Source organism: Anoplophora glabripennis, unplaced genomic scaffold, assembly GCF_000390285.2.
Source record: "Anoplophora glabripennis isolate ALB-LARVAE unplaced genomic scaffold, Agla_2.0 scaffold3189, whole genome shotgun sequence".
Classification (NCBI taxonomy): Eukaryota; Metazoa; Arthropoda; class Insecta; order Coleoptera; family Cerambycidae; genus Anoplophora; species Anoplophora glabripennis.
The window spans coordinates 1-9,083 of record NW_019419277.1 but is presented as its reverse complement, the minus strand read 5'-3'; the positions used below and the strand labels follow the sequence as shown (position 1 = coordinate 9,083).

Sequence of the window (9,083 nt, the reverse complement as noted above, 5' to 3'; positions counted from 1 at the left end):
TCCTAACCTACATATTTTCAGATCACAAAAAAACTATTTAAAATTTTAACTTTCAACACCCTGTATTTCCGAAACTATCAACTTTCGGATAAGGCATGTTTGCGCCAATGGCTACCATTTTATGTGTAGTATCTTCAGCTTTCAACTTTCCCATTGTTAATGAATCACCTTATATAAAAAAACTTTTAAACAGTCCCTTTTTGAGGTTTGCCGGCATCGTTAGCGGCCAGAGATTATACGTTCGTCTATGCATCACAGACTCGAACAAAAGTTGACCTCGGGTGGGCTCACAGAGAGCGGAATNGTTGTTTCAAACTCGAAGATTTCTCAGAAAACGTTGTGTAAAGTGTATCAGTGTCAACGGTGGATTCTTCGAACAATTACTTTAAATCGTTATTACGTGGTATTTCATTTGTTTTATTATTAATTGTTGTAAAAACATGAAGAAACACTTAGTTTGTTTTCCTTTTAATTTCTCGTATTATCAAAACATAGTGTTCGTTAAATCAATTTTTCTCGAAAACGGATCGAGTTACCGAAATGAAACAGGAGTACATATTTAATGGAAAAATAATTGCTCTTTCAGGTTTTGAATCAAGTTTCATGTTAGATATACAGGGTAAAAAGTTATTAACTAAATTTTCGGTAAAATTGGTCGTAAGTGGCGCCCTCTATGAGCAACGCTGAAATTGCAACGCGCATCTTATTCGTCGCTTAAAAAAATATAGTTTCACAAATTTTCAAGTTCCTAACCTACATATTTTCAGATCACAAAAAAACTATTTAAAATTTTAACTTTCAACACCCTGTATTTCCGAAACTATCAACTTTCGGATAAGGCATGTTTGCGCCAATGGCTACCATTTTATGTGTAGTATCTTCAGCTTTCAACTTTCCCATTGTTAATGAATCACCTTATATAAAAAAACTTTTAAACAGTCCCTTTTTGAGGTTTGCCGGCATCGTTAGCGGCCAGAGATACGTTCGTCTATGCATCACAGACTCGAACAAAAGTTGACCTCGGGTGGGCTCACAGAGAGCGGAATTGGATACTCATATCATTAATCAGTCAAAGGTCGAATTCGAATATTGGAATGTTAATCCCAGGGCGACTGGCGACACAGCCCGGGTGGGTCGCCTAGATTAACGTCACTTCAAACAAAGTACAAAGAAAGGGTGGATCCCGGCCATCGGTCTGCCCCATTTCTGGGTTCAATAGGCATCGCTTTGAATCAACACGTTGGACCGAGAGCTCTAACCCGCAGCACAAGACAATCAGATTAATCGACAGTGTCACCCTTGACGATTGGATTTGCACTCTTTACTCGCCTCCGTGCGATTCTGCTTACGCTGTTCCGTTCGGAGAACACTTAAAAACACTCGAGGCTCCGCGGACCTTTTGTGTGTCAGATGTGCTTTGTCTGGGAAATAATAAAAGCAAATATTTTGTTCGCCAGAGTCCACAAAAGAAACGCTGCCAGCATTTTTTAGCCGCCAGCGGAGCGGAACGGCTCAAATAATATGTTTTTGTGATTAACCCCAAATAATACATATGACATATTGTATAGAAATAGGACTAACATTGCTTAAGAGGGGCATTCAATGGATTTGGAAATGCGGACCTATATTTAACATTCATTTTCGCCGTCACTAAAACTTTTTAAGTAATAAATAGTTATTTGTTTAGCTATGCAGCAAAGTGCAAAATTTAATGCCGCAGCTAGTATTTATAGACCAGGGAGCATCTGTTTTGAGGTGAATGTGAGAGGGGGCAAGCAATTTTTTTCAGTACAACTCACATACCTAATAAAAGTGTAGATCCCTAGGTCTGGGCGAGATCCGGAACATTTTCAAAATTGCAAAAGTGTTTAGAAAATTTTAAAAAATACCTATTTTATCTGAGTTGTTTACTTATATCTTGGAACCTATGTATTTTGGAAGAATATTTAAGAGGAAAAAAAGTTTTAGAATTGAATTTTGCACAATATACTGAAAGTTAAAAATGTTTAAATTTATTATCGATGTTGTAAAATAGCAATAATTGATGAAAAAAAGGGCAAAATACTCAAGTTTTCTTGGATAATTTTTTTTAAATATTTTAATTGCTCCGAGGGCACTCTAATTTTGGTAAAAAAAACTTTGGAGTATAATAAAACAACACATCAAATTTCATTAAAATCGGTTCTATAGTTTTCGCAAATAATTTTTTGTAAAAAATTTAGAAAAAAATGTTCGAATTTTCAAAATGTTGCACAGCCTCAAATAAAGCATCCAGATACTTGAAAATTTTTTCACATAGAAAAGACCGCTCAACCTTTCAAATGCTTTTAGAAAAATTGAAATCGGTTGATTAGAACGGCCACAGTAAATTTTTTAACTTAACACTCTTTTTAGCATAGGGTAAAATGTACAGTATATTTAATGCATAAATAATAAACTTTGTTTATAACAAAATATGTGCAAGTTAGACAGATGGCATTACGATATTCGAATTCCTTGGTTTGCGAGACATCGGATTAAAAAAAGATCTAAATTGGTCCATTAGAAGCCAAGATAATGCAATTATTTTCGTACCTTTCGTACCCCCTCCCCCACTTTTCGTGTTTTGAGTCACTTTTCGGGCGTGGGAGCGACAGCTTTTCTATTGATTTATCTATGTTGCCGATAACTTATGGATATGGAAATATTTTCCAGCTTAGAACTCGGAAAAACGAAGCCATTGGATCAAAGATTATTGCTAAATTGTTTATAAATTAACGGTAAATGCCGATAAACTTTGACCGCTTATATCTCGAGAACCAATAAACGGAATTTAACTTTTTTTTTAAAGGAGCGTCTTTCTGAGTACTTTCAAATTATAATGTTAGAAAACAACTAAATTGCAAATTGATAAATATAATCTAATTGTTTAAAAATAAAAAAAGAGTGTTAACTTTAAAATTTACTGTGGCTGTCCTAATCAACCGATTTCAATTTTTCAAAAACCATTTGAAAGGATCCGCTCATCTTTTCTCTTTTCAGTTGTTCAGCTTAAAACATTTTGCCATTTCTTGCGAAACGGCACTGATTTTATGAATACCGACCACCATTCGATGACACTTTTCACTGAGAAATATGAGAAATAATCGATGTTCTACCAATCCGGGTGAACGTAAAGCATCATATTTTCGTTAAAAACTTAAACAATTGTCTTCCACCACAGTAAAAGAACGTGGTCTCTTGGTTTTGATATTGGGAATTTTTATAATTAAGGCGGATTTCACATATTCACATTATCAATTGTTAAATTGACTAATTCATCAGAACGGCATGCGCCTGCAACCCCCAATATTAGGACGACATATAAAGAAGCTTTTTAAAAATGTTTTTCTTTTATTTTTAAAGCGTTTACCTTCATGATCATATACAAATAATTTTCAGGTGGACTATTCAAAAAGCAATCAATTTGCTCCTTTGTAAATACTCGCGATTTTTTAGGTACATTTCCCTCATTTTGTCTATTCAGAAAAGCACGTAACTTTGAATATTTGCTTATATCAATCTTCTTCTTTATATCCAGCGTTGACCGCAACAGTGAATATCGTGACCAAATCGTTGACGGCTTCATTTTATTTGCTAAGTTTGAGAAATACACCATCAATGTATTGATGTTTTTTTCTCTGCACCAATCCATAAAATGTTGGCAGACACATTCATACATTTCTCGAGATTTCTTTGGGAGAAGATTCAAAGAAACCTCTTTCGCACACTCCAGTATCTCCTCAGGTAAACCTAAATCTTCATTATATCCTGTTTTTATTAAGTTTGCAGCAAATTGAACCACAAATGCACTCAATTAGCAAAATGGTGACTAATGACAATGTATCCATGACAGCATCAATATCCTACTTATCTACTTTGCTTTGTTATCTAAATTTGGTTTGAATACATTCAAAGCACAAATTAATAATTAAATGGGGGATTTCGGTTGGAGAAAAAATAGCATGTTTTATTCGGATTAAAAGTGTATTTTTTGTCTCGCAATTTTGCAAAAGTTACACCTTCAATCCTAATATAACGATATACTATTTTGCCATTTTTGAGCAAGCCAATAAAAAGATAGAATACATTAAAATAGACAAAAAAATCTTATATGACATAGGTTCTAAACTAAACCATTTCCAAGAAAAAAATTATCAAAATCTCCAACTTGCTGTACAAAAGTTTGATGATTAATTAAGGAATAACTGCGTGCATAGAATACCATAAAATATAATGTTTATCACTTTTTTAACTTCTTTATGCTTAATTCTAAAAAATAATTAGCGATGTAATAAATTTAAAACTCGATAAAATTAATATCGAGCAATATGACAACGGCGCGGCAGATAACACGAGGTACTAAGCTGTCCAGCAATACGGAATCCAGTTGGTATCTGGAATTGGATCGTGTCTGAGTGTTTTTTGCGTACCACTATTTTCTTTTCTTGAGATGTTATCCAGTGAGTGCGCGAAAATGGTGGTGGACATTTTAAGCATATGTTGTAGTTTATTTTGCACTTGTGCGTTAAAAATTTACGGGATTTTGCTTTTTGGTAAGTACCTAAAGCAGAACACTATCTTCGTACTACAAAATCAATATATTTTATTTTATTTATTTAAAAACTTGAAATTTACTAAATGTTTCACAATAATAGTTGTTTACAATTTTTCCGTAGGGCAAGTCTACCGCGTGCACACGTGGTATGCACCAGCTGTGTAGTTAGGTTAAGCACTGTTGTCATGTTGTGATTAAACCCCAATATTAATACTCGCTGTATTTTGAAAAAACTGTTAATCTTACGCCTCACAGTGGAAAATATTGGACATTCTCGCCACTCGCCAATTTTCATCGTCTCGTCGTGAGCGCCACAACCTCAATGTTGAAGAAAAAATGTTTACATTCGATGTTCAGTTGCAGAAAAAAATGTTTAAAAAGTATCTGCTATTAACCCAGATGTGTCTGGCGTACTGAATATAGTACACCAATAAAATGATGATCCACGACCATAGATGTCGTTACTTACATTTGGCGTGGTTAAAATATTATTTTTGACATAACCCCTAAAGTGTACAGGTGTTTGTGCAGTATTTCGGACTTAACAGCGGCTATAGTATTAAAATAAAAGTGGTGACTAATCCAAAAATGAGTGACTGCGGTGTGGGATTTGCAAGGTAAGTAAATTACTTGTTTTAAAAACTATAAATAAATATATGCCATTACTTTATTGTTTAGCCAAAATATGTACTTTTATGATAAGGTTATGACATTTGAGTTGTTTTTTTTGGACCTATTTTTTGATGTACTAAATATAGTACGCTAGGCATATATACTACTTTTTGTTATAGAATTTTGAGTGTGACTGTAGGATCTAAAGAATAATCTCGCGGCAGTATTTACCGAAAAATATTACTTAGATATGATTAGCTAGGATGATATTACCCCGTGTGAGATCTAATGGCATTATATATTGATTTCAGAGGTTTCTCGCTAAATGAGGCTCTTAGCATGTTAGAAGATCAAGACGATGTTTTAGAACAAACTAATGACATAACTATATTTCCTCCGCAAGGGGACATCACCGATGAGGACTCTGGTGATGAGAATGTGGTCGAGATGAGTAATTTACCCGCATCACAGCTTCAAGCTCCTGCCGAAATAAATTTGAAACGGTACAATAATGACGATTTTTCGTCGGAAGATGAGCTGCCGTTAGCTCGATTGATCTCGGTAAAATCGAAAAAGAAATCATCAAAGAAAAAAAAAGTATATGAGTGGATTAAGGAAGATCTTCCTACAAATAACTCCGACTTTACTTCAGATAGTGATATTCCAAAGATTGAAAATTTGAAATCTCCACTAGAGTTATTCCAAGATTTTTTCGACGAAGATCTGTTAGATCTTATAGTCTTAGAAACCAATAGATACACTGCAAGAAAAAACAATGTGCAAAACATATCAACAAGCGAAATAAAAGCATTTATAGGTGTTTTGGTGCTAAGTGGATATGTATGTGTCCCCAGAAGACGAATATATTGGGAACGAGAAAAAGACGGCCACAACCCTCTTGTGTCGGAAGCCATCACTAGAGATAAATTTGAATATATTTTGACGAACATTCATGTCAAAGATAACGAAACCCTAGATAAATCTGATCGTTTTTCCAAAGTAAGGCCATTGTTTGATCATCTAAATAAAAAGTTTACAGAAGTAAGTCCTATGGAAGAAATGCATTGCGTCGACGAGGCCATGGTTCCTTATTTCGGAAGGCATGGCTGTAAACAATTCATTCACGGAAAGCCCATTAGATATGGATATAAACTGTGGGTAGGGGCAACCAGGCTGGGCTTTGTAAGTTGGTTTGAACCTTATCAAGGTGCCTTAACAAACATAAGTGAGAAATATTGTGATTACGGCGTGGGTCCTGCGGTAGTGTTAGAGTATGCTGAAGTGCTTCGAAAGAAATGGCCTGACAAGAAAATTCATATATACTTTGACAACTTTTTTACAACAATCCCGCTTATGGAGAAACTCGCAGAAATGGGTTTTCATAGTACTGGTACCCTTAGAGAAAATCGGATCTCTAATAATCCATTGGTTGAGTAAAATATCCTAAAAAAAGAAAATCGTGGTTCATATGATTATGCAAAAATCATAGACCAGAATATACTTATAGTTAAGTGGAATGACAACAATTTGGTTTCTTTGGCTTCAAATTGTGCTGGAGTGAACCCGATTCACTATGCAAAACGATTTTCTCGCAAGGAAAACAAAAATATTCAGGTAAAATAGTGTGTATGTGTCAAAGACAAATAAATATTGTAATAACATTTTTGTTTGCAGATTGAACAGCCGCATTTAGTTCACTTGTACAATGCAAATATGGGTGGCGTGGACAGATCCGATCAAAATATTGGACTCTACAGAATTTCCATACGGGGAAAAAAATGGTATTTCCCCCTTATTGCCCACTGCATTGATTTGGCGATTCAAAATGGTTGGCATCTACATCGGAAATTTGGCGGTGAAATGGATCAGCTAAAATTTAGGAGAAGCATCGCTACAGCCTTGTTATCACAGAATAAAAAAAAGGCATCGTTCTCAAGAGGACGACCATCCGCATTTGAAAATCTTGGTATAAGATATGATCGTCAAGATCACTTGGTAGTACCACAACCTAAGCAAACAAGATGTGGGTTGTGCCATGATCGCACAACCACGAGATGTCAGAAATGTAATGTGGGCGTGCATGTGAAATGTTTTATTATGTATCATACTAAGTGAATGTAATTACCTGCTATTTTCCTAGCGTACTATATATAGTACACCATTTTTCTTGGAAACGGAAAGAATAATAAATGATATTTTGGTAAACAACAGTTTCACTTACTTCCTTAATAATAAATATAAACCCTGTTTTGCATTTATTTGGCTATTTTAGTTTTAGGCATATCTGAGTTAATAGAGTATTGAACTTAACCAGTTTTATTTACCGACCTAAAATCGTCAAAAAAATTAAAAATATATTACAAAATAACAATTATCCACCCAAGTTTTTTAATAAAATTCTTAAACAAAGAATTTTTACTTTCTATAATAAATCAAGAAAAAAAGAAACCATAGTCTCTGATCAAATCTCTGTTAATTCTCAATATATTGCATTACCATATATACAATGTTTATCAGAAAAAATTAAATTTATTTTATCCAAATACAATATTTCTGTTGTTCATAAATCAATTAACCAATTAAAAAAATTATTCACGCCTCTGANTCTCGCAAGGATAGATTTTAGCGCACGTCACATGTGCTGGCAGGTGTACGTCCCTGGTTATAATACTGCGACTTCCCAAGGTCCAGGTCCCATCGCTTTCTAAATACTGGCTCAGCTTCAGTTCAAGTTCTGCTTTTGTTTGTTTTTTGCTAACCCCGTCGCCGTCGGCTACGGCGCACAGTATTGGACAAAATTCTCGCCACTCGCCAATTTTCATCGTCTCGTCGCGATTTTTTTTTAATAATCTCGTGGTAATCTGAATTTTCATACTCCGGTGAGGTTTTTTCAAAAAAACCTTTTTTTTTAACGCTTAGGGAGCGCCCCAACCTCAATGTCGAAGAAAAATTTTTTAAATGCGATGTTCAGTTGTAGAAAAAAATGTTTAAAAAGTATCTGCTATTAATAAAATTGATTATTATGACCCTTGATGATATATCTGATATCTTTTCTTCAAAAACCTAACCTCAAAATTATTAATTCTAACCTAAAAGCCTTAAACGAAATTTACATTGGGAAAAAAAGTATTTTTACATGCCAAAAGTACGAAATAGATTCAATATAACCCTACGTAACATGTTATACCCAATCCATGAATTTGAATCTAAAAAACCTAACCTCAAAACCAACATTAACTATGTTTAAACTCACTAAATTAAGGATTAATAAAAAAAATTAAAAATATCTTTATTGAACAGAGATTCGATCAACAGTTTTTTCGAGAGCGCACACCTTGTGTCATACTGTACCCAAATCTGACAGTTTAACCCAAGAACCTAACCTCAAAACTGGAAAGATTGTCAAATCAAATCATTAGAATGAAAAAAATTGTCACAAAATTATTTTCTTTGATAAAAAGTATAAATGTATTTTTGTTGAGTGTTCATCATCGCGATCGCCAAAAACGTTCGTAAAACATTATTGTGGCTTATTATTACTAACCATTTATTAAATTTGCAATGAAGCCTGGTAGACTAACCTAACCACAAATTCAGGAGTTAGGAGAATCAAATATTATCTAAAAAAAATTAAAAAATATTAAAAAATTTTTTCTTCGACATTGAGGTTGGGGCGCTCACGACGAGACGATGAAAATTGGCGAGTGGCGAGAATTTTGTCCAATATTTCCCACTGTGCGCCCCTGTAATATACAACTTTTTTGTTCATTTATGATTATCTCATGCTGAAGTAATGGCAGTCAAACTTCCTACACCCTGTGTTGAATCTACCATATATTGTTGCATATTCTTCTGTAACGAGTCTATATTCTCAAAATACGAAGTTATACAAACA

The 9,083-nt window shown here is 34.1% G+C and overlaps 1 protein-coding gene across 1 annotated transcript; it reads left to right on the top strand.

Annotated features, from left to right (window-relative positions):
• Window positions 1–5,164: 5,164 nt before the first annotated feature.
• Window positions 5,165–6,370, top strand: LOC108916536 (piggyBac transposable element-derived protein 3-like; the record flags this gene model as incomplete). Its single annotated transcript, XM_018722816.1, has 2 exons — window positions 5,165–5,193; window positions 5,500–6,370. Coding segments are annotated over exons 1-2 (900 nt in total), but the record flags the coding sequence as incomplete, so codon positions are not given.
• Between the last annotated feature and the right edge of the window lie 2,713 nt (window positions 6,371–9,083).